The following is a 26,465-nucleotide window of genomic DNA, read 5'->3' as shown; positions in this document are numbered from 1 at the left end:
TGGATGCTGGGGTTCCTGAAAGGACCATGGGGAATAGCGGCTCCGCAGGAGACAGGGCACAAAAAGTAAAGCTTTTTCCGATCAGGTGGTGTGCACTGGCTCCTCCCCCTATGACCCTCCTCCAGACTCCAGTTAGATTTTTGTGCCCGGCCGAGAAGGGTGCAATCTAGGTGGCTCTCCTAAAGAGCTGCTTAGAAAAAGTTTAGCTAGGTTTTTTATTTTACAGTGATTCCTGCTGGCAACAGGATCACTGCAGCGAGGGACTGAGGGGAGAAGGAGTCAACTCACCTGCGTGCAGGATGGATTGGCTTCTTGGCTACTGGACATCAAGCTCCAGAGGGACGATCACGGGTACAGCCTGGATGGTCACCGGAGCCACGCCGCCGGCCCCCTTGCAGATGCTGAAGACAGAAGAGGTCCAGAATCGGCGGCTGAAGACTCCTGCAGTCTTCAAAAGGTAGCGCACAGCACTGCAGCTGTGCGCCATTTTCCTCTCAGCACACTTCACACGGCAGTCACTGAGGGTGCAGGGCGCTGGGAGGGGGGCGCCCTGGGAGGCAAAATGATTACCTATAAAGGCTAAAAATACCTCACATATAGCCCTAGAGGCTATATGGAGATATTTAACCCCTGCCTGATTTCTCTAAATAGCGGGAGACGAGCCCGCCAGAAAAGGGGCGGGGCCTATCTCCTCAGCACACGGCGCCATTTCCTCTCACAGCTCCGCTGGTCAGGACGGCTCCCAAGTCTCTCCCCTGCACTGCACTACAGAAACAGGGTAAAACAGAGAGGGGGGGGCACATTTATGGCGATAATTTAATATAACAAAGCAGCTATAAGGGAGCACTTATTATAAGGCTATCCCTGATATATATATAGCGCTTTTGGTGTGTGCTGGCAAACTCTCCCTCTGTCTCCCCAAAGGGCTAGTGGGTCCTGTCTTCGTTAGGAGCATTCCCTGTGTGTCTGCTGTGTGTCGGTACGTGTGTGTCGACATGTATGAGGACGATATTGGTGTGGAGGCGGAGCAATTGCCAAATATGAGGATGTCACCCCCTAGGGAGTCGACACCGGAATGGATGCCTTTATTTATGGAACTACGGGATAGTGTCAACACGCTAAAGCAGTCGTTTGACGACATGAGGCGGCCGGACAATCAATTAGTGCCTGTCCAGGCGACTCAAACACCGTCAGGGGCTGTGAAACGCCCTTTGCCTCAGTCGGTCGACACAGACCCAGACACAGGCGATGACTCCAGTGGTGACGGTGACGAATCAACCGTATTTTCCAGTAGGGCCACACGTTATATGATTTTGGCAATGAAGGAGGCGTTACATTTAGCTGATACTACAGGTACCACTAAACAGGGTATTATGTGGGGTATGAAAAAACTACCTATAGTTTTTCCTGAATCAGAAGAATTAAATGACGTGTGTAATGAAGCGTGGGTTGCCCCTGATAAAAAACTGATAATTTCAAAGAAATTATTGGCATTATACCCTTTCCCGCCAGAGGTTAGGGAGCGCTGGGAAACACCTCCTAGGGTGGACAAGGCGCTAACACGCTTATCTAAACAAGTGGCGTTACCCTCTCCTGAGACGGCCGCACTTAAAGATCCATCAGATAGGAGGATGGAAAATATCCAAAAAAGTATATACACACATGCAGGTGTTATACTACGACCAGCTATAGCGACTGCCTGGATGGGCAGTGCTGGGGTAGTTTGGTCAGAGTCCCTGATTGAAAATATTGATACCCTGGACAGGGACAATATTTTACTGTCGTTAGAACAAATAAAGGATGCATTTCTTTATATGCGTGATGCACAGAGGGATATCTGCACACTGGCATCACGGGTAAGTGCTATGTCCATTTCGGCCAGAAGAGCTTTATGGACGCGACAGTGGTCAGGTGATGCGGATTCAAAACGGCATATGGAAGTTTTGCCGTATAAAGGGGAGGAGTTATTTGGAGTCGGTCTATCAGATTTGGTGGCCACGGCTACAGCCGGGAAATCCACCTTTCTACCTCAAGTCACTCCCCCACAGAAAAAGGCACCGACTTTTCAACCGCAGCCCTTTCGTTCCTTTAAAAATAAGAGAGCAAAGGGCTATTCATATCTGCCACGAGGCAAAGGTCGAGGGAAGAGACAGCAACACGCAGCTCCTTCCCAGGAACAGAAGCCCTCCCCGGCTTCTACAAAAGCCTCAGCATGACGCTGGGGCTCCTCAAGCGGACTCGGGGATGGTGGGCGGTCGTCTCAAAAATTACAGCGCGCAGTGGGCTCACTCGCAGGTAGATCCCTGGATCCTGCAGATAATATCTCAAGGGTACAGGTTGGAATTAGAGACGGATCCACCTCGCCGTTTCCTGAAGTCTGCTTTACCAACGTCCCCCTCCGAAAGGGAGACGGTTTTGGAAGCCATTCACAAGCTGTACTCTCAGCAGGTGATAGTCAAGGTACCTCTTCTACAACAAGGGAAGGGGTATTATTCCACTCTTTTTGTGGTACCGAAGCCGGATGGCTCGGTAAGGCCTATTCTAAATCTGAAGTCCTTGAACCTGTACATAAAGAAGTTCAAGTTCAAAATGGAGTCACTCAGAGCAGTGATAGCGAACCTGGAAGAGGGGGACTTTATGGTATCCTTGGACATCAAGGATGCGTATCTCCACGTTCCAATTTACCCCTCACACCAGGGGTACCTCAGGTTCGTTGTACAAAACTGTCACTATCAGTTTCAGACGCTGCCGTTCGGATTGTCCACGGCACCTCGGATCTTTACAAAGGTAATGGCCGAGATGATGATTCTTCTTCGAAGAAAAGGCGTATTAATTATCCCATACTTGGACGATCTCCTAATAAGGGCGAGGTCCAGAGAACAGCTAGAGATGGGATTAGCACTGTCTCAAGAAGTGCTAAAACAGCACGGGTGGATTCTGAATATTCCAAAATCCCAGTTAATGCCGACAACTCGTCTGCTGTTCCTAGGGATGATTCTGGACACGGTTCAGAAAAAGGTTTTTCTCCCGGAGGAAAAAGCCAAGGAGTTATCCGAGCTTGTCAGGAACCTCCTAAAACCAGGAAAGGTGTCTGTACATCAATGCACAAGAGTCCTGGGAAAAATGGTGGCTTCTTACGAAGCAATTCCATTCGGCAGATTCCACGCAAGATTTTTCCAAAGGGATCTGTTGGACAAATGGTCAGGGTCGCATCTTCAGATGCACCTACGGATAACCCTGTCTCCAAGGACAAGGGTGTCTCTTCTGTGGTGGTTGCAGAGTCCTCATCTATTGGAGGGCCGCAGATTCGGCATACAGGATTGGATCCTGGTGACCACGGACGCCAGCCTGAGAGGCTGGGGAGCAGTCACACAAGGAAGAAACTTCCAGGGAGTATGGACGAGCCTGGAAACGTCTCTTCACATAAACATTCTGGAACTAAGAGCAATATACAATGCTCTAAGCCAGGCAGAACCTCTGCTTCAGGGAAAACCGGTGTTGATCCAGTCGGACAACATCACGGCAGTCGCCCATGTGAACAGACAGGGCGGCACAAGAAGCAGGAGTGCAATGGCAGAAGCTGCAAGGATTCTTCGCTGGGCAGAGAATCATGTGATAGCGCTATCAGCAGTGTTCATCCCGGGAGTGGACAACTGGGAAGCAGACTTCCTCAGCAGACACGATCTTCACCCGGGAGAGTGGGGACTTCATCCAGAAGTCTTCCACATGCTGGTAACCCGTTGGGAAAGACCAATGGTGGACATGATGGCGTCTCGCCTCAACAAAAAACTGGACAGGTATTGCGCCAGGTCAAGAGATCCGCAGGCAATAGCTGTGGACGCGCTGGTAACGCCTTGGGTGTACCAGTCGGTGTATGTGTTTCCTCCTCTGCCTCTCATACCAAAAGTATTGAGAATTATACGGCAAAGAGGCGTAAGAACGATACTAGTGGTTCCGGATTGGCCAAGAAGGACTTGGTACCCGGAACTTCAAGAGATGATCACGGAAGATCCGTGGCCTCTACCTCTAAGGAGGGACTTGCTTCAGCAGGGTCCCTGTCTGTTTCAAGACTTACCGCGGCTGCGTTTGACGGCATGGCGGTTGAACGCCGGATCCTAATGGAAAAAGGCATGCCGGAAGAAGTCATTCCTACTTTGATTAAAGCAAGGAAAGAAGTAACCGTGCAACATTATCACCGAATTTGGCGAAAATATGTTGCGTGGTGCGAAGATCGGAGTGCTCCGACGGAGGAATTTCAACTGGGTCGATTCCTACATTTCCTGCAATCAGGATTGTCTATGGGTCTCAAATTGGGATCTATTAAGGTTCAAATTTCGGCCCTGTCGATTTTCTTTCAAAAAGAATTGGCTTCAGTCCCTGAAGTCCAGACCTTTGTTAAGGGAGTGCTGCATATACAGCCTCCTGTGGTGCCTCCAGTGGCACCGTGGGATCTCAATGTAGTTTTGGATTTTCTAAAATCTCATTGGTTTGAACCACTAAATAAGGTGGATTTGAAATATCTCACTTGGAAAGTGACCATGCTTCTAGCCCTGGCTTCTGCCAGGAGAGTGTCAGAATTGGCAGCTTTATCTTACAAAAGCCCATATCTGATTTTCCATTCGGACAGGGCAGAACTGCGGACTCGTCCGCATTTTCTCCCTAAGGTGGTGTCAGCATTTCATCTGAACCAGCCTATTGTAGTGCCTGCGGCTACAAGTGACTTGGAGGACTCCAAGTTACTGGACGTTGTCAGAGCATTAAAAATATATATTGCAAGAACAGCTGGAGTCAGAAAATCTGACTCGTTGTTTATATTGTATGCACCCAACAAGATGGGTGCTCCTGCGTCTAAGCAGACGATTGCTCGTTGGATCTGTAGCACAATCCAACTGGCACATTCTGTGGCAGGCCTGCCACAGCCTAAATCTGTAAAGGCCCACTCCACAAGGAAGGTGGGCTCATCTGGGGCGGCTGCCCGAGGGGTCTCGGCATTACAACTTTGCCGAGCAGCTACGTGGTCAGGGGAGAACACGTTTGTAAAATTTTACAAATTTGATACTCTGGCTAAGGAGGACCTGGAGTTCTCTCATTCGGTGCTGCAGAGTCATCCGCACTCTCCCGCCCGTTTGGGAGCTTTGGTATAATCCCCATGGTCCTTTCAGGAACCCCAGCATCCACTAGGACGATAGAGAAAAGGGAGGATTTTGAATCCCGGGTAAGACTCATACCAGCCACACCAATCACACCGTACAACTTGTGATCTAAACCCAGTTAACAGTATGATAACAGCGGAGCCTCTGAAAGATGGCTTCCTACAACAATAACCCGAATAAGTTAACAATAACTATGTACAATTTATGCAGATAATCCGCACTTGGGATGGGCGCCCAGCATCCACTACGGACTCCGAGAAATAGATTTATCGGTAAGTAAAATCTTATTATTGTGTACGCTCGTCCGGGCACAGTACCTAACTGGAGTCTGGAGGAGGGTCATAGGGGGAGGAGCCAGTGCACACCACCTGATCGGAAAAAGCTTTACTTTTTGTGCCCTGTCTCCTGCGGAGCCGCTATTCCCCATGGTCCTTTCAGGAACCCCAGCATCCACTACGGACTCCGAGAAATAGATTTATCGGTAAGTAAAATCTTATTTTTACAACACGTGATCGCACTGCGATGCGATAAATATTTAGTGCAGCACATACGATCATGAGACGCGATATTCGAGCGGTGTGCCCGTGCATCGCGTCGCATGGTACCTTAAATGTGCATTAAATCCTTCGATTTCTCTCACAGATGTGGTCGAAATCGAAGGATTGTATGCCATACAGATGGGTCCATGTTTATCTTGGCCTTTAATAGGATTAATTGAGACTGGGCAGTAGGATTTAATCCCCTGCTGTAATGACTTAATCCCCTGCTGTATTGTTCTCTGTATTGTATTGCAGATGAGAACAATAGATGAAGGGTAAATGTAAATAAACCATGGTGTGCCTAGGCGCAGCAAAGAAGCCAAGGTAACTGTGGATCTATCTGTATCTCACAAGCGTATGGGCTACATAAGATATGGCCAGATCTGCCTACTTACATAGGTGTATTTTACACTACACAAACAGACATCCATACAACTCGTTATCGGCTCATCCCCCTATTGCAATCACTGATTTCTATTCAAAATGACCATGTAGCTGAATGCAGCTCAGGCTGAATGGACGATGATTGCAAATAAACCTGTGGTCTCTCTTGTTCTCTTGCATTGTGCATTTCAGAAACACTATACCTTTCAAAGGTTAATGGCCCTCATTCCGAGTTGATCGGTCGCAAGGCGAATTTAGCAGAGTTACACACGCTAAGCCGCCGCCTACTGGGAGTGAATCTTAGCTTCTTAAAATTGCGACCGATGTATTCGCAATATTGCGATTACTAACTACTTAGCAGTTTCAGAGTAGCTTCAGACTTACTCTGCCTGTGCGATCATTTCAGTGCTTGTCGTTCCTGGTTGACGTCACAAACACACCCAGCGTTCGCCCAGGCACTCCCACCGTTTCCCCGGCCACTCCTGCGTTTTTTCCGGAAACGGTAGCGTTTTCAGCCACACGCCCCTGAAACGCCGTGTTTCCGCCCAGTAACACCCATTTCCTGTCAATCACATTACGATCGCCGGAGCGATGAAAAAGCCATGAGTAAAATTACTTTCTTCATAGTAAAGTTACTTGGCGCAGTCGCAGTGCGAACATTGCGCATGCGTACTAAGCGGATTTTCACTGCGATGCGATGAAAAATACCGAGCGAACAACTCGGAATGAGGGCCAATGTTTCTCTTTTGGGGAGGAAACTGCTGACAATGATGGGCTCATTCAAATAAGAGAGCAAGTAATGCATTGTAATCAAACACTGATACTATTTCCACAGTGTAGAGCAGGCTTTTTCAACCAGTGTGCCGTGGCACACTAGTGTGCCGCGACCAGTTGCAAGGTGTGCCGCGGAGTCAGAGCAGCTTCCTGCACCTTCAGAGTGAACTGTTGGCCCGGGCTCTTGTTAGAGGATAATTTATGCTCCGGCTGTGACTTTTGCCGAGATGACGCGGCGGTATGATATCATAGGTCACCGCCGCCGCATCTCACCACCCAGCCAGCCCACTCGCCTGCATACACTTCTTCCAGTTCTCGCCTGCATCCACAGCTTTCCTTGCCCACCCACATCCACACCTGCCCGCCCGCCCGCTGCTCAGTATTCGCAGCAATCCACTATGAACAACCCCCGCCACTGAGGACAGGGAGGAGGACAGCTGACCGGTAGGGGCTAATATTTTGTATGTTATTTCTCCTGTGGGGAGCAATAAGATTTATGTGTGGAGAAATGTGTTTGATTTATGTGTGAGCAACATGATTTATTGATTTATGTGGGGAGCAATGTGATTGTTTTTTCTATGTAGGCCGATGTATGTGTGGATTTTTTATTACTGTGAAGGCCAATGTGTGTTTTTTAGGTTTTTTCTGTGGGTAACGGATGGTGTGCCTTGCCAATTTTTAAATATTATTTGGTGTGCCGCGAGTGAAAAAAGGTTGAAAATCACTGGTGTAGAGCATAAAGAAAATCATCTCTTCAATTGACTTCAGTCCACTCTATGCAATAGATCATTACAACATTGTGAAGTTCAGGAGTTACAGTAGTGAATAGACTTATTTCACTTACTCTTAAATATTACAATTCTGGAATAAAAAGAAAGAAAATACAAAAAAACTACTAAGGACGCCAGCAATGCTTGTACATTACTTAAGCACCGTACACACTGGGCAACACACTAGAAGATATGAACGATAACGATCTTTTAAAAAAAGATCTATTGTTCATATCATCTAGTGTGTATGCCTGAACGATGAATGATGTGCGCACCCGCGGGTCTTTCTCGTTCAGGCATTAACCACCGAACATGCAGCTCAACTTTAACTACAGATGGAGCCCTGCTCATCTATCCCTTTCAGTAGCGGATCTTGCGACGGGCAAGCAGGACTTTTGCCCGGGGCGCCGCCATCCATACTGCTGTGCTGTCCGCTTTGTCCCCCGCCGCCCCGCTGGTTCCCGCTGTGAAGGGATCTAGATGCTACGCGTCTAGTTTCCCTTTGTGGAGAGGACCTTTGCTGTGGTCATTGCGCACCGCACAGCATTGTGGGACTGACACAGACGCTAGGGTTCATAATTGACCTCTAGTGTCTGTCTATTCCAGATCCGAGGAGAGGAGCGGCGCCGGCAGAGGTCTGCAGCGGTCGGGAGCGGGGATAGTAAGTATTAAATTTTTTTCTTCTTTTACAGCGGCGCTACTCTACTGTACAGGGGGCTTAACTGACCACGCCCCCTGTATGAAGTCACGCCCATATTTCCCGCCCGGGGCGCCAAAAGGGCAAGAACCGGCCCTGATCCCTTTCATAGGATTAACTGAGCCAGTGCAGTCGGACTTAGGGGGTCATTCAGAGTTGATCGCTTGCTAGCTATTTTTTTCAGCGTTGTAATCAGATAGTCGCCGCCTCTAGGGGGAGTGTATTTTCGCTTTGCAAGTGTGCGAACGCTTGTGCAGCCGAGCGGTACAAAAAAGTTTTGTGAGTAGTAGCATGTCCCCCTTTTTTTTGCCTACTTGTTTGTACCGGTATCTTTTGTACCTTCGTTCGCAATCATTCACCATCGAATGATTTTTCCAGTCTGTGCGTAGCCCAGGACTTACTCCTACAGTGCCATACAAACAGGCTGATCGGGGCCGGAGCTGACGTCACACACCCTCCCAGAGAAAGCTTGGGCACTCCTGCGTTTTTCTTGGCACTCCCAGAAAACGGGCTAGTTACCACCCCTAAACGTCCGCTTCTTGTCAATCACCTTGCGTACGCCTAGCGATCAAAATTTTCGTACCATTCTGTCGCTGTTTAAAGTCGCACCTGCGCATTGCAGTGCATACGCACGCTCAGTCATCCGTTAATCGACCGCTGTGTGACTTGGCACAAGCGATCAGGTCTGAATTGGGCCCTAGATTTGGGAGCCAGACGGAGGCTGCTAGTACAAAGCAGGAATGTTTCTGCACAATTTGATGAAGAATGGGCTTGATGAATACAGTAGGCCCCTAAAACCTGCATGGAAAAGACAATAAATCATATTGCATACATTTATATCACACTTTACAAAGGGAACTGCTAACACATGTATCCCTGAAAGTGATTTTCCTGGCTGGTGATTCCTGACTACAGTGAAAGTTGCAGGTTGTTTGTAGTAGTTGCTGCACAATGAGCTCCTTTATGGTGTGAGTTTATACTTTTGGCAGTCTATTGTAGTATCCTGCTCTGCAGGTCATTTCCTATTTCAAGTCTCTTCCCATCCAAACAAAATAGATACTGTATGTTGATTTCAAATGTGAACTCTGCATGTTCTGTCTTGTAGATGTGACAAATGCTTTTTCCCAGTATTCCAAATTACCATGAAATGTGCTCCTAATACTGTACATGGAAACACGGAGGTATATGAAAGTTCTAGCGAACCTGAGCCGGTTTGAGGTAGATGGGAATTAATTAGGAGAGGAAACAGGAAATAGCCGGAAGGAATTTATAAACATAGTACAGGGACGATATGTGATATGGAAGTGTGTTCCTGGAAACCTATCTAAATCTGGTGCCTGATGCTCTCTTGTGACTGGTACACAAGCGTCATGTAATAACATGTAGGCTACTGGAATACAGGCTGATCATGTACTGTATCATCCTCATGGAGCCCAGCATAGTGACGCTGATATGCAATGGGAGTAGATCCTGTGGATAAAGCCAGGCATTTTTGTTTTACCATGTACAGTTTTCAACCACACAATGTATGCAAAGTACTGCTTCCCATCTGTGTTCCATGTCACTTATTTATATGGCGCGACCGTGTTTATACACTGCCATTGCCTATATTCTTGATGCTGTATGTATGCAGTATGCCTGATTTTAAGGAGCAATGATATAATGTAGTTGCTATTCTGAGGTGCGTTTGACTAGGGGTGTGTAGCATTTTTTTCTGAGCAATGTCCTTGTGCACAGCGTAAGGAACCATTTGCCAGGTAGTGCGGTAGCACATTTATAAAGCTATCCCATTTGTAACTGAATGTGTATGAAACGGGTTACATATATTATACCGGTGGGCAGGATACCGGCTGTCAATATCCCGACAGCGGCATCCCTCGCGCCAGACTGCCGGCAGCGGGGGGGAGCGCTAAGAGTTCCCTTGCGGGATTGCTGCGCTCGCCACGCTGCAGGCTCGGTTGCTCACTGCGCTCGCCACAGGATTTATACCCAGTCTATGGGTGTCGTGGACACCCATGAATGGAAATCGCCTTAGTGCTCCGGGATTCCGTCTGTCTGTATCCTGAACATTTTAACTGCATCCTGTCTGAAACACCCTTTTCATACGAAGGTCAAAACTCCAATTGACTTTTAAATCTGCCTTTGCTATTCATTATCCTTTCTTCGTGTACTTGTAAGTTGATATTTAAAAGTTTTTTGTGACTACAGAGAAGGTCACATTCTGAAATTTTCCTTTTTACAGCCATAAAACTAACTGTGGTTACAGATTAACCAAAACATAATACTAAATTTTAGCCACCTCAGAAAGCCATGTCTTTGAGTTGTGTAAGCAAGGGGTTAGAATGCTGCAAGATCTCTCTCAAGTCCAATTTCAGCCAAAACACTGACCTACAAGAATGTCATTTTACTTCCAACCAATTCAGCTTCAAGGGCATTGGAATAGACCCATCATTTCCCTTGCCTCATGCATTCCTGCAGGGAGCTTTGTCAGGTGGGGCAGAACGGCATTTATCACTTTATACTCTCACCAGATGTATTTGTCAGGTAATATATGTGCCTTCTTTCATCTCTGATGATATTTTGTGGTAAGAACATGACTGTGGTACTCCAAATAGTGGGAATACCACAAGTTTGTTTTAGCTGCTCTTAAATGTCATAATGTTCTATTAGGTGGATTATTTTTTTCTCCATAGCTATGGGCCTAATTCAGACCTGATCGCTGTTGTACGTTTTCGCACAGCAGCTGGTCAGGTCTAAACTGCGCATGTTCCGGCTCCGCAGTGTGACGGCGCATGCCAGACAGCCGACGGCTGTCTTAGCCCTGCGATCGCCTCTGCCTGATTGACAGGCAGAGGCAGTCGCTGGGCGGGACAGCGGCGTTTGGCCATTTAGGGGGCGCGGACCGTTGGGAGGGGCGGGCCACTGCGGCTGCATGACGTCACACGCAGCCGCTGCGACCCTCACAGCGACGAGTAGCTCCTGCCTGGCTGGGAGCTACTCCTAAAGTACAAAAGCATCGCCGCTGTGCGATGCTTTTGTACTTGTGCGGGGGTTCGGGCCTGACATGCGGGTCGGACTAGCCCTGTGCTGGGCGTCCCCCCGCATGTCTGTGTGTTTGATCGTAGATGTGCTAAATTTACCACATCTACGATCAGGTCTGAATTAGGCCGTATGTCTCTAGCATAAGGCTGGTGTATGATATAAAGGTTTGCACACTGTCAGCGTCAGACTGGTCATAAAGGAACCACCGGGTGAATTCAGTGGGTAAGGACCCATGCTTAAGGGGTGTGGTCAGCCATCAGAAGGGGTGTGGCCAGCCATCAAAGAGCGTTAACCATTAGAGAGTGCATGGTCTGAACCCCTTTATAACTATACATAAATACTGAATGACAATTCAGCAATGCACTGTAGTGAAAACACCATAGTCCTGGGAATACATCCCACAAGTTGCGGGAGACTCACGAGTTTTCGGGCAGTCCCCCGCACCCTCGGATGGGTGGCCAAATTTCCTGCATCCCACCGGCTTCCTACTGAAGCGGACAGGTTGAGGAAATTATACCCATGGATTTTTGGCTCTGTGGGGAGGGGCAGGGTGAAATGATGCACATTTGCGTTATTTAGCCCAGCCCCTCCAGGTGGACCCATGAATCACATCACTTTTGGGGGTGGGTTCTAGTGACTGACAGACCGGCCCCACCACCTGGAGTGGCATGCATCCAGGCTTCTCCTGGAGAGAAAACTTAAAAAGTAGGTAACTATGATGTAACATATGTATAATAATTAAGCACATGATGGTGATCCTGCCTTATATACCACATTAATGCATTATACCTGTGATTAGGGACCCAAGTACTTTCCAGCCAGTGTCTAAATTTCATTAAGAACTGCATCAGGTTTAATAAAGGAGAAATACATGCCATTGTAAAATTCGGGAGGCAATCACAATGCCGATGCCGGAATCCCAAAGGCAGGAAATGCCGCTGCCGGAATACCGGCATCACAGGCTTTTCTCCCTCTATGGGTGTCCACCCATAGAGTACCCACACATGCATATGGGTGCCCGCAGTGCGGCAAGTGTAGTAAGGCCGCAAGGGGCTTTCTAGCGCTCGCCCCGCTGCCGGCATACTGGTGGCTGGGATCACGTCAGCCGGGATCCCGGCCGCCGGTATAACATATGTATTCTGTAAAGTTCAACTATGTAAGCTTTTACCACTGGATAGACTTAATTGTTAACTTGATGAAGAGCTACAATGCTATTCAAATCACTGGCAGGAACTTTGCTCATTATGTTAAAACCCACAGCCAACAAGAGGAGGGGGCAGGGGTGTGTTGTGACCTCCCACTTTGATTGACAGGAGGGTAAATCTTATTGTAGATTCTATAGAAGTGAACCAAGCACCCATGTTCAACAGTGGTTCTAATCCACCAGGTAAATGACCCTCTAATATAGTAACAATGTATAATTCTAGTGCAACCTAACACTGGTCTGCAACCTGACACCTGGAGGAAGGAGCGGGCGTTCAGGCATTGGGGCCCTCCGGGGATTTCCACTGTACCCCTATGGGCCAGCCTGACCATGCACACTGTTTTATTGAATATGTTTTGGAGCCCCTTAATGTCTTAGAACATGTCCAGCTGGTGTGTGGATCACTGGGTCGACCCTGTCTAGGTCGACAGTAGCTACAAGGTCGACCACTTTTGGTCGACATGCACTAAGTCGACACCTGAAAAAGGTTAACATGGACTGAAGGTAGACATGAAAAAGGTTGACACAGAAAAAGGTCGACATGAGGGTTTTTCCCCACAAAAAAATTGGAGTTGTTTACTCCGTAACATCGACGGGACCCCCAATTATTGCATCTGGCATGGCTCGCGAGCTTCGGGCAAGGTGCCTTGCTCCACTACTGCTGCGCTGGGCACAAGTTACTAGTCCCAGTCATAGTCCACGTAGATCGTAAAGTATGAAAAGTTAAAAAATAGGGATTAAAAAACAACTCATGTCGACATTTTCATGTGTTGACATTTGTCATGTCGACATTCTATCAACAATGATAACCGTGTCGACCTAACAACTGCATACCGGCTGTCCAGCTGCATGTTACAATTCCGTTTTGTACGTAAATTGTAAAAACAAGGGAATATATCACCACTCACAATAAACAATCGTTGGCACATGAGAAACATCAGGACACTTTGTCCTTTTTGTTATGTGAAATGAAATTGACCGTAATCATGTACTATATCACGGCATCACACTGGAGCACTTCCATTCTCTGGGTTTGGGATTTCTTACCTTTCTATATTCCAAGCTATTGATTTACTGTGCTGCAATGTAAGTGCGTCTCTATCTATACCTTCCCACCAATATGCATATGTGGGTACTCCAAATGTTCAGTAACAAGCATTTAAATATTCCGTCAGTCTCCCGGACATTCAGAAAATTAAAATTGAATGATGGTTCATGGTTTGCAGTATCTTATTTGTACCATTACGTATGTGCTGGTTTTGTCAGTATCACATTTCTTGTCCATAATATTTTAAAAATATAATAAATATATTTTAGACAATATTATAAAATAATAATACATTATTTTGTGAAATAAACACAGAACAAAACTGATTTACAGACTTCATTTGGTTACAGTGTAATAGGTTATGGCACTTGTAGTAAAGAGTTAATGTCCCCCAGTGTTTTCCATATAGACATTAATTATGATGTCTTGTAATACAAACAAATCCTTTTCTGTCTTGGGAACAGAGCCAGGATCCTTCAAAACAGTCTCGGTGCTGAGGACACTGGGTAAGACCTTTCGGCAGACAGCCTGTTCCATTCCAGAGCTAAACAGACTTGTTTACTGATAAGTTGTGCCCACTGCCTTCTCTGTACTGTCCTCAGGCTGCCTACTTATTACCGGTAGGTAATATCACAGTCTTGCATTTGGTCCTGATTCGGAAGCATCTGGTAAAATGTTTTTGAATCGACTTTGTGTGCGTATAAATTGCAACACGCAGGGTTGCACAAGTGCCTTGTAATGTGACCGAAGTCTCAACTGAGCGCGTACATGCCAGCATGAAGTAGGTGTTGTTGGGCTGGTAGTATCAGACGCACGGAGCAGCTAGTTCTGATGGGAGTGCCGTGGGTGTGTATGGACAGCTCTCTGATTCAGAGTCGATCGTATGTGTAAAGGATGCCTGTTTCTTGCACCTGACACTAGAACAGCGACCGGTATAGGCGTCCCTCATGCCAGTACCTGAACCTAGTTGCCCTCTGCAATCCTCCATCTTTCGGGTCACAGCAGCTGTGTGTGACATCATGCAGCCACCGCTGGCCGCCTCGCAAACGGTCCGGACATACTTGCGTTGTCCGGACCCCGCCGCCACCCCGCAACGCCACCCACGAAACGCCAACGCGACACCCCCTTCCGCCCCGCGGACGCCTCTGCCTGTCAAACAGGCGGAGGCTTTCGCACATGTGAGATGCCGTGCGGCTTCTAGGCGGGCGCACTGCACAGGGCATCAGCAAGCGAACGCTGTCGCAGCAGTGTTCCATGCTGATTTAGGCCCTTAGTTCAGCCGTTTGTCGCATCAGCATATGAAAGTAGAATGGCGCAGGTGTAGGGAAAAGCTGTGCAGAAGCATGCAATGCAGAACAGGATCTTTGTGTGATATAAGAAGCAGATAAGCCACCATATTGAATTCTCATAAGGCCTCCATCCACTAGTGAGACTTATCTGAACTAAAAGTCGGATCCCATTTACCCCTGAACTTCCCTGCATCTTCCCGCGAGTCCTGCGATTACGGTTTGCAACTTGAGTGTTTTTTTTACATCCAAGATATCGCATCCGATTGTGTACAAATGCACTCCGATGGTCATCTTTCCTCCGATTGCGATAAATAATCACTACAGCCATAGCGATCTGCGACTGATCCGAGGAGCACGGAAACGCGGATCGGAGTCTGAGGAAAATTATATGCAATGTGACACTTTTCATCCGATCCCTCAATCCGAAAGCTTGGAATCGGATGAAAAGTGGCCATATCGCACTAGTGGATGGGAGCCTTTACTCTTGTACATGGGCTTAGCCATTGCTTATCTGGCTAACCTTTCACCCACATCTGTTTCCTGTTACCTTATCCTTGTTTTGCTGAAGTCACTAGACACACAGACAAGACAAGTACTGGGGGATGGAAGGAAATGGTCTAGATAGTAAATGTGTGCACCTTCTGCCTGGGTCTTTACCATAGGCTGTACAATTATTTACATAACTCTAGTGCAGTCATTGCAGGCCGTGTTGGCAAAATCTATTTTTGTAGTTAGTATGTATTGATGTGTTGACCTTTGAAATAACCTTTATAAGATGGCATTGTTTGTCCCACATGTAAAAGACAATTGATTTTAAAGTGAAAATAGAATTCTCTGGAAAAGCTCTGAAAGAACAGAAACAACAGGCTGTAAGTAAGAGCATTCTGTTCATTCATGCATAGCTTGAAGGGGCGAAAGAGACTTGATATAAAAACATGCACTACAGGTTGAGTATCCCATATCCACATATTCTGAAATACGGAATATTCTGAAATACGGACTTTTTTGAGTGAGACTGAGATAGTGAAATCTTTGTTTTCTGTGGCTCAATGTACTCAAATTTTGTTTAATACACAAAGTTATTAAAAATATTGTATTAAATAAACTTCAGGCTGTGTGTATTAGGTGTATATGAAACATAAATGAATTATGTGAATGTACACACACTTTGTTTAATACACAAAGTTATCAAAAATATTGGCTAAAAGTACCTTCAGGCTGTGTGTATAAGGTGTATATGAAACATAAATGCATTCTGTGCTTAGACTTAGGTCCCATCACCATGATATCTCATTATGGTATGCAATTATTCCAAAATACGGAAAAATCCGATATCCAAAATACCTCTGGTCCCAAGCGTTTTGGATAAGGGATACTCAACCTGTACTTGCGTACAAGATTGAGACATGTCTCAACAGAATTTCAGATGGTGGTAGTGTATTTTGGCTGCAAACACCCCCAAAAATCTCTTATCACAGAAATGCTTTGCTGTAATTGTCTATTATTTCAAAACTGCAGTAGGTAACCGCTGATTAAACATACAGATGCAGTGTTTATATTGATCACTAGTCTACCATATGGCAGGACTCACTGAGCAACTCCTGAGATAACTGTACAAAAGAAAACAAAAATACAGTTAAGTTCATCCTTCTATATAACAAGTCCATATTTAAGGGAAGGAACTGGTTAGTTGTATTAAAGTTAATTTAAAGCTATAAGTGATTAAATGCAGATCTCTGGCTTACTTTGCGGGTCTGTTTACAAGGTAGATTCAATTGAATAGTGGTAAGTGGCGGAACAGGTTCCACTGACTTTGCTGATTTCTGTTCTGGATTTATGGAGGTGAAAGCTGAAATTGGCTACCAATGCTGGCTGAAAATGCACACCGGCCGCAGTGCGAACGCATGACCCTACACCTTGCCACCGCCTCCTAGTAGGTGATTGACAGTGACGGGCGTTTGGGGATGGGGGGTAGTTGTTTCGGACATGGGGCGTGTCACACAGCCGCTCTGATCAAAAAAATGCCAGCGTGTGGGTCAACCTGTAATTGATGATTCCACAATTAAATTGCGGATGCATCGTGATGAAGCGCCACACATGCTGGACGGCCTTGTCCTGTGCTGGGCGTCCCCCAGCATGTGAGGAGACGGGTGCAGATCTTGCTGCAGGAAGCAAAGATCTGCGTCCATCTCTGAATAACCCCCTCAATTCTTTTCCTGAGACCCTTTGCATTTTGCCCCCGTAAAGTATTATTTAGCTCCAGTTCCTGCATGAATACATACTTGATAAATAGCTACAATATAAGTATACTGTCATTTCTTTTAAAACCCCTATGAAGGAAACAAATTCTGTGTCTGTACCAGTTGTAGACATATATGAGGCTGAAAATCTGGCTTTGGGGGTAGCAGGAAGTTCCTGGACACAGCCAAAACTCTCACTAAAGTTCTGACTAGAAGTAAACATGCTGGTCTCTGGCAGCACAATAGCAGGCTAGTGCCAGCGCACTTCAGGAAAAAGAGACTCTAAACAAAGTGAAGTATTCCGTTTCCATATACTCGCATTGCTAACTGTATTCTGTTTGCTTTCCTAGATTCTAGAAGTTCAAACTTATATAAATTATATAAAAAATGTTTTCAATTAATTGATGACCATTAAAGCAATAATATAGTGGTATGGAGAGGAAATGATGTGAAGTTGTCTCTCAATACATAGCGATGTATGTTCAAGGTTTTGCAGTCATTTTAGTCACTTTACTGCACCCAGTTCTATGTGAAACAAGGAGATGATCCAAGTTTGCGCAGATATTTATGTGAATAATTTAAAACAGTCCCGGACAATGGTCCAAATTCAGACCTGATTGCAGCAGCAACATTGTTCTCTAATGGGCAAAACCATGTGCAGAGAGAGTTAGATTTGGGTGGGGTGTGTTCAAACTGAAATCTAAATTGCAGTGTAAAAATAAAACAGCCAGTATTTACCCTGCACAGAAACAATATAACCCACCCAAATCTACCTTTCTCTGCAAATGTTATGTCTGCCACCCCTGCAGTGCACATGATTTTGCCCATTAGAGAACAATTTTGCTGCTGCAATCAGGTCTGAATTAGGCCCAATGTCCATTGATCCCTGCAGCACTCCTCTTAAAAGCCCTTCAAAAAAAGACGAATCGGAACAATGGTAAAATAAAAAGTGAAGTATGGGCACAATGATGAAGTATGTTAAAAATCAATTTGTTTTTACTTCAAACGATTAAAAACTCACATAAGAAGATGTGATAATGTCAGGAATATCACAAACGCCGCATACACCCGGACACATCAGTCCATCCACAGGCTAATCAGTACAGCAGGCATCCACATTGTGTTCCAGGCCTCAGTCCCCCTGACGTCACTGCGTCAGCATCTGTTGGCCCCACTCCAAACGCGTTTTGTCATATGTGACCGACGAAGTCAGCATTGCTTTCGCCCCTGAATCCAGCCCTTTGTTTGGTGGTTGGTAAATGCACTGTCCTGCTAGTTTCTTCATCATGTAGCCTGTGTATTACTCTCATCATGTCTAACTTTAGCCTTCTACCCTGTTTAGACAACATAACATCAAGCAACTCCACCAACAGCAGCTACCTGTTCGGGAACGAGACCGAGAGAGAATATATCATCGAGCTGAATGGTTGGCTGGTGTGTAAAGATCAAGATGAGATGTTAAATTTGGCCTTTACAGTGGGATCCTTCCTGCTCAGTGCCATCTCCCTGCCCCTGGGTATAATCATGGACAAGTATGGGCCTCGCAAGCTAAGGCTAAGTGGAAGGTGTGTAAACTTTCAAAATGTTGCATGTTTATTATGATTTACTTTATATGATAAATAACAATAATAAGTTATTTTTCTCTCTCTTGATTCACAGCGCCAGTTTTGGTGTTTCTTGTCTGTTGATTGCATATGGAGCAAGTAATCCCAACTGTAAGTAATACCTATCTAAGGCAGTATTGTCATCCTCATTACACTCTGTAGATGGAAAAATCTGCACTCTACACCCTGTCAGTGTTATGTTATAATATGTCCATGGCTGTAATCAGTACTGTTGTTGGGCCCACCAGAAAGCCAGCAGAGGCATCTACTCTAATCTTTCCTTGTCCTATTAAAGTTACATTAAGCTGTTTGCATTATAATTACATAGCTTGGCCCTGATACTGACTTGCATTTACACCAGTTTGCAAAGTGAATCCAGGGCCTAAACTAGTGCTCTACGAGGGGTTCTGTTGCACAGGGTGCGGGGCCCTGTGGGCGGCACCATTGCTACCCCACGGCACTTGCATGTAGCTTTTAGGGAGCTTGAAACCACACCATACAGCAGTAGCGCTACCAAGGGATACTTCGGGCAGGCAGGCACCGTGCAGCCTGTGGAGCTGCCTGGAGTGTCCTTAGGAAGCTCCGAGCAGACCTCTACTTCCCAGTGACACCCTGTTATGGCGCTGAGCGTATCTTGCATGACTGTTTGCTGTGTGTGCTCCAGAACTGAGCATACACAGATATGGGCAATGCAGAGTCGTACTCATTTCAAGCTCATATACACTTGCGGCTGAAGGAGAGTAACTGAGGAGTAGTGACTTGTTCTGACATAGGCAGAGCTCAGATAGAGCGTAACAATGGAATTGCAGGCTATGCTGAGTGAATGGAAGTGTAAATACGCTTGTTTCTAGGTGTGTTATTTATATATTGGAGCCAGTGTGCACTCATGATAAGTACTAAGCTAAAAAGTACAGAATGCTGGTAGGTGCCCCCCACAAGAGCTGGTACAAGAACTTGCGTCAGGTCTCCTGTCTCTTCTACTGACCAGACCATCTACCTAACATGTATGTACACACACAGTTCAACTTTGACCCCAATGGGTTTATTTACATCTGAGCGGCAGAGATTAGAACACAGCACAAAAGCCATTTCCGTGATGTGCTCAGGTTTTATACTGCTCTGCATAGGTTTGTGTGGCAGAGTGCCATCTTTTCCAAATATTTGTTCCGGATGATTGGTGAAGTATGGGGCTAATAATCTCAGAAAACACGTTTGCAATTGTGCACCAGATAATCTTAAATAGTTAATATTATATTTATCATAATACCCGGAAAAAGGAATTCTGAAGAGTATTTTCTGAACATTGCCATCACGGTATTTATAGTAATGTTCCATGGTAGATGTCTGGTACTGATGTCAGGCTGTAATCTGAGGTAATAATCATCTTTCTTTCTCTGCCTGTGACAGCTCTGTCTGTGCTGATCTTCGTAGCCTTGTGTCTGAACGGCTTCGGTGGGATGTGCATGACTTTCACTTCTCTTACAGTAAGTCTCAGGCTACCTCTGCATATACAGTGTGCTAATAGATGTTACCATGCACGAGGTGATTAACTGTGAGCTGTCTAATGCTGATCAGAGGATTGTACTGTGAGACTTAGGCTCACATCTACAGTGAGCCGGGTGTCCGTACATGCTGTGATATGCTCACACAACCTAATCATCTAAATGTCCCGTGGCCAAACATGCAGACAGCTAAATCCTACATAATATAAGGCTAACCCTGCTCCTCACCGCTATGGGGGAAATCAAGTGTTTTGCTGGGCGGCGGCCACTAGATGTCACCGATGGAGCAAATCAAGTGTTGCTCCGTTCGGGCGCGCACAGCCGCTGGCGCTGACATTACTGTTATATTGTTCCGTCATTTTGCCGGGCTGGTAACTAGTATTATACATAATTGTCCATTCATTCAGAAGGGCACATGGTTTCCGGTATCTTGAAGACTGTGCAGACATCATTAGGTGACAGGTTGTTCTACCTTGCCCTATAAATATCCTTTATGACCCAGGCAAATTTTTCTAGTAGTGAATGATAGTTCTGGGCCCACATACAGTATATGGAGATTTCCATCCATCTTAGTCTAAAATGACAGCAAATAAGTAATGCTATGACAGTCACTGCAGACACGCTTACTCATCCATCCATCCACATACGTGCAGGGAAATTGGCGATTACATAATAACTATTTATAACTTTATACCAGCTTGATGGGCCTAGAACACTGTTTGATCAGCTGCAAAAGTGAGCTTGGGCTGCACAAATAACAAGTCTTGTTGCTAAGGGATGTCAGTAGGTAAAGCGCACACACTGCCATAATGTCTCTTCTGTGTCATTGCCCTAATTAGCAAATGGGATAGTTCATGTGTATGATCCTCGTTTGCTTTTCCGTGCCCAGTATTTTCTTTCTGTAGTTGTTTGTTTATGTAACACTTAACAATAATCCCTTTAGGGCGCTGATTCCCAATTTGTTAGATTTTTATCGCTTCTGTTTTCATTTACGAATTGTGTCTGTATTTTGCTGTGATTGCTGTCTCTTAACCATTACCATTGGTTACAATTACTAGCCAAGCAGGAAAATTATATCTGTTTGATCACCATAGGTGCAGCTTTTACATTAGTATACATATTTCTGTCTGCATAATTCAGAACAATGGTGGTCATTCCGAGTTGATCGTTAGCTGCATTCATTCGCTGTGCAGCGATGAGGCAAAAAAAGGCATTTCTGCGCATGCGTATGCGGCGCAATGCGCACGCGCGTCGTACTTTTACAACGGCCGATGTAGTTTCACACAGGGTCTAGCGAAGCTTTTCAGTCGCACTGCTGGCCGCAGAGTGATTGACAGGAAGAGGGCGTTTCTGGGTGTCAACTGACCATTTTCAGGGGGTGTTCAAAAAAACGCAGGCGTGCCAGGAAAAACGCAGGCATGGCTGGGCGAACGCTGGGCGTGTTCGTGATGTCAAAACAGGAACTGAATAGTCTGACGTGATTGCAAGCGCTGAGTAGGTATTGAGCTACTCTAAAACTGCACAAAAAAACTTTGCTGCCGCTCTGCGATCCTTTCGTTCGCACTTCTGCTAAGCTAAAATACACTCCCAGTGGGAGGTGGCATAGCGTTTGCACGGCTGCTAAAAACAGCTAGCGAGTGAACAACTCAGAATGACCACCAATATCTGCTCCACCATATTGTCATTAACCATGTAATATATACAGTATGGCATGTCACTGCTTGCAGATCTCTGTGTATTTCAGTCTTCTAGCAAACAGTTAATGTCAATGTCTTTTAGGCAAAAGGATCTTCTACGTCTGCTGTGGACTGAATAATATACAGTATTACTAGATGAGAAAATGCGTAAACCATATATATGGGGGAGAATTCTTTTGTACTTATTTTTTCACAACAATGTGGAGACACTCAGTCATGGCATATGCAGACCCAGGGAGGATCACAGATGCCCAGAATCGAGGCACCCTCTCCAGACCAGACTTATAATTAACGTATGACGAACAGCTGCAGTGTAGCCATTTATAGAGCTGCAGGAGCACTTGTAGGGAGTATACGGCAAACGGGATTTGTCAACTGTTTCAGAGCAGAATTCATTATTTATTTCTCTGACGTCCTAGTGGATGCTGGGAACTCCGTAAGGACCATGGGGAATAGCGGCTCCGCAGGAGACTGGGCACAAAAAGTAAAAGCTTTAGACTAGCTGGTGTGCACTGGCTCCTCCCCCTATGACCCTCCTCCAAGCCTCAGTTAGATTTTTGTGCCCGAACGAGAAGGGTGCAAGCTAGGTGGCTCTCCTGAGCTGCTTAGAAGTAAAAGTTTAAATAGGTTTTTTATTTTCAGTGAGTCCTGCTGGCAACAGGCTCACTGCATCGTGGGACTAAGGGGAGAAGAAGCGAACTCACCTGACTGCAGAGTGGATTGGGCTTCTTGGCTACTGGACATTAGCTCCAGAGGGACGATCACAGGTTCAGCCTGGATGGGTCCCGGAGCCGCGCCGCCGGCCCCCTTACAGAGCCAGAAGAGCGAAGAGGTCCGGAGAAAGCGGCGGCAGAAGACGTTCCTGTCTTCAAATAAGGTAGCGCACAGCACTGCAGCTGTGCGCCATTGCTCTCAGCACACTTCACACTCCGGTCACTGAGGGTGCAGGGCGCTGGGGGGGAGCGCCCTGAGACGCAATAAAAACGATATAAAAACCTTATATGGCTAAAAAAAAAAAATGCATCACATATAGCTCCTGGGCTATATGGATGCATTTATCCCCTGCCAGTTTCCTGAAAAAAGCGGGAGAAAAGGCCGCCGTGAAGGGGGCGGAGCCTTTCTCCTCAGCACACAAGCGCCATTTTCTTTCACAGCTCCGCTGGAAGGACGGCTCCCTGACTCTCCCCTGCAGTCCTGCACTACAGAAACAGGGTAAAACAGAGAGGGGGGCACTATTGGCAGCTAATATATAAATACAGCAGCTATAACAGGGAGTAACACTTATATAAGGTTATCCCTGTATATATATAGCGCTCTGGTGTGTGCTGGCAAACTCTCCCTCTGTCTCCCCAAAGGGCTAGTGGGGTCCTGTCCTCTATCAGAGCATTCCCTGTGTGTGTGCTGTGTGTCGGTACGATTGTGTCGACATGTATGAGGAGGAAAATGATGTGGAAGCAGAGCAATTGCCTGTATTAGTGATGTCACCCCCTAGGGAGTCGACACCTGACTGGATGGTAGTAATTAAAGAATTACGTGACAATGTCAGCACTTTGCAAAAAACTGTTGACGACATGAGACAGCCGACAAATCAATTAGTGCCTGTTCAGGCGTCTCAGACACCGTCAGGGGCGCTAAAACGCCCGTTACCTCAGATGGTCGATACAGACCCTGACACGGATACTGAATCCAGTGTCGACGGTGACGAGACAAACGTAATGTCCAGTAGGGCCACACGTTACATGATCACGGCAATGAAGGAGGCATTGAACATTTCTGACACTACAAGTACCACAAAAAAGGGTATTATGTGGGGTGTGAAAAAACTACCAGTGGTTTTTCCTGAGTCAGATGAATTAAATGAGGTGTGTGATAAAGCGTGGGTTTCCCCCGATAAAAAACTGCTAATTTCTAATAAATTATTGGCACTATACCCTTTCCCGCCAGAGGTTAGGGCACGTTGGGAAACACCCCCTAGGGTAGATAAGGCGCTCACACGCTTATCAAAACAAGTGGCGTTACCGTCTCCTGATACGGCCGCTCTCAAGGAACCAGCTGATAGAAGGCTGGAAAATATCTTAAAAGGTATATACACACATACCGGTGTTATACTGCGACCAGCGATCGCCTCAGCCTGGATGTGCAGCGCTGGAGTGGCTTGGTCGGATTCCCTGACTGAAAATATTGATACCCTGGATAGGGACAGTATATTATTAACTATAGAGCATTTAAAGGATGCATTACTATATATGCGAGATGCACAGAGGGATATTTGCACCCTGGCATCTAGAGTAAGTGCGATGTCCATTTCTGCCAGAAGAACGTTATGGACGCGACAGTGGTCAGGTGATGCGGATTCCAAACGACATATGGAAGTATTGCCGTATAAAGGGGAGGAGTTATTTGGGGTCGGTCTATCGGACCTGGTGGCCACAGCAACGGCTGGAAAATCCACCTTTTTACCCCAGGTCACCTCTCAGCAGAAAAAGACACCGTCTTTTCAAACCCAGTCCTTTCGTCCCTATAAGGGCAAGAGGGAAAAAGGCCGCTCGTTCCTGCCCCGGGGCAGAGGAAGGGGAAAAAGACTGCACCATGCAGCCTCTTCCCAGGAGCAGAAGCCCTCCCCCGCTTCTGCCAAGTCCTCAGCATGACGCTGGGGCTCTGCAAGCAGACTCGGGCACGGTGGGGGGCCGTCTCAAGAATTTCAGCGCGCAGTGGGCTCACTCGCAAGTGGACCCCTGGATCCTGCAGGTAGTATCACAGGGGTACAAATTGGAATTCGAGACGTCTCCCCCTCGCCGGTTCCTGAAGTCTGCTCTACCAACGTCTCCCTCCGACAGGGAGGCAGTATTGGAAGCTATTCACAAGCTGTATTCCCAGCAGGTGATAATCAAGGTACCCCTCCTACAACAGGGAAAGGGGTATTATTCCACGCTGTTTGTGGTACCGAAGCCGGACGGCTCGGTGAGACCAATTTTAAATCTAAAATCTTTGAACACTTACATAAAAAGGTTCAAATTCAAGATGGAGTCACTCAGAGCAGTGATAGCGAACCTGGAAGAAGGGGACTATATGGTATCTCTAGACATCAAGGATGCTTATCTCCATGTCCCAATCTACCCTTCTCACCAAGGGTACCTCAGGTTTGTGATACAAAACTGTCATTATCAGTTTCAGACGCTGCCGTTTGGATTGTCCACGGCACCACGGGTCTTTACCAAGGTAATGGCCGAAATGATGATTCTTCTTCGAAGAAAAGGCGTATTAATTATCCCTTACTTGGACGATCTCCTGATAAGGGCAAGGTCCAGGGAACAGTTAGAGGTCGGAGTAGCACTATCTCAGGTAGTGCTACGTCAGCACGGGTGGATTCTAAATATCCCAAAATCACAGCTGATTCCAACAACACGTCTACTGTTCCTAGGGATGATTCTGGACACAGTCCAGAAAAAGGTGTTTCTCCCGGAGGAGAAGGCCAGGGAGTTATCCGAGCTAGTCAGGAACCTCCTAAAACCAGGACAAGTGTCAGTGCATCAGTGCACGAGAGTCCTGGGAAAAATGGTGGCTTCTTACGAAGCGATTCCATTCGGAAGATTCCATGCAAGAACTTTTCAGTGGGATCTGCTGGACAAATGGTCCGGATCGCATCTTCAGATGCATCAGCGGATAACCCTATCTCCAAGGACAAGGGTATCTCTCCTGTGGTGGTTACAGAAGGCTCATCTTCTAGAGGGCCGCAGATTCGGCATTCAGGATTGGATGCTGGTAACCACGGATGCCAGCCTGAGAGGCTGGGGAGCAGTCACACAGGGAAGAAATTTCCAGGGCTTGTGGTCAAGCATGGAAACGTCTCTTCACATAAATATCCTAGAGCTAAGGGCCATTTACAATGCCCTAAGTCAAGCAAGGCCTCTGCTTCAGGGTCAACCGGTATTGATCCAGTCGGACAACATCATGGCTGTCGCCCACGTAAACAGACAGGGCGGCACAAGAAGCAGGAGGGCAATGGCAGAAGCTGCAAGGATTCTCCGCTGGGCGGAAAATCATGTGATAGCACTGTCAGCAGTGTTCATTCCGGGAGTGGACAACTGGGAAGCAGACTTCCTCAGCAGACACTACCTCCACCCGGGGGAGTGGGGACTTCATCCAGAAGTCTTCCAAGTGATTGTAAACCGTTGGGAAAAACCAAAGGTGGACATGATGGCGTCCCGTCTCAACAAGAAACTGGACAGATATTGCGCCAGGTCAAGGGACCCTCAGGCAATAGCGGTGGACGCTCTGGTAACTCCGTGGGTGTTCCAGTCGGTATATGTGTTCCCTCCTCTTCCTCTCATACCAAAAGTACTGAGAATCATAAGAAGGAGAGGAGTAAGAACGATACTCGTGGCTCCGGATTGGCCAAGAAGAACTTGGTACCCGGAGCTGCAAGAGATGCTCACGGAGGACCCGTGGCCTCTACCTCTAAGGAAGGACCTGCTCCAGCAGGGACCTTGGCCCTCATTCCGAGTTGATCGGTCGCAAGGCG

The 26,465-nt window shown here is 46.6% G+C and overlaps 1 protein-coding gene across 2 annotated transcripts in view; it reads left to right on the top strand.

Moving 5' to 3' along the window:
* Positions 1-26,465, top strand: part of SLC43A2 (solute carrier family 43 member 2) — a 118,256-nt gene that overhangs the window by 44,203 nt on the left and 47,588 nt on the right. The window contains exons 1-4 of one of the 2 annotated variants that reach the window (XM_063956089.1): positions 14,160-14,231; positions 18,483-18,705; positions 18,800-18,855; positions 20,152-20,228. In XM_063956089.1, coding sequence (XP_063812159.1) covers positions 18,596-18,705; positions 18,800-18,855; positions 20,152-20,228 — 243 coding nt within the window. In that variant the 5' untranslated portion in view covers positions 14,160-14,231; positions 18,483-18,595. Of the gene's footprint in view, positions 1-14,159; positions 14,232-18,482; positions 18,706-18,799; positions 18,856-20,151; positions 20,229-26,465 lie in introns of those variants that run through there. The other variant, XM_063956088.1, reaches the window with a different exon arrangement.

Source organism: Pseudophryne corroboree, chromosome 2, assembly GCF_028390025.1.
Source record: "Pseudophryne corroboree isolate aPseCor3 chromosome 2, aPseCor3.hap2, whole genome shotgun sequence".
In the NCBI taxonomy this organism is placed as follows: Eukaryota; Metazoa; Chordata; class Amphibia; order Anura; family Myobatrachidae; genus Pseudophryne; species Pseudophryne corroboree.
Note: the sequence above shows the minus strand (reverse complement) of the source record. Positions and strands in the feature narration are given on the sequence as shown.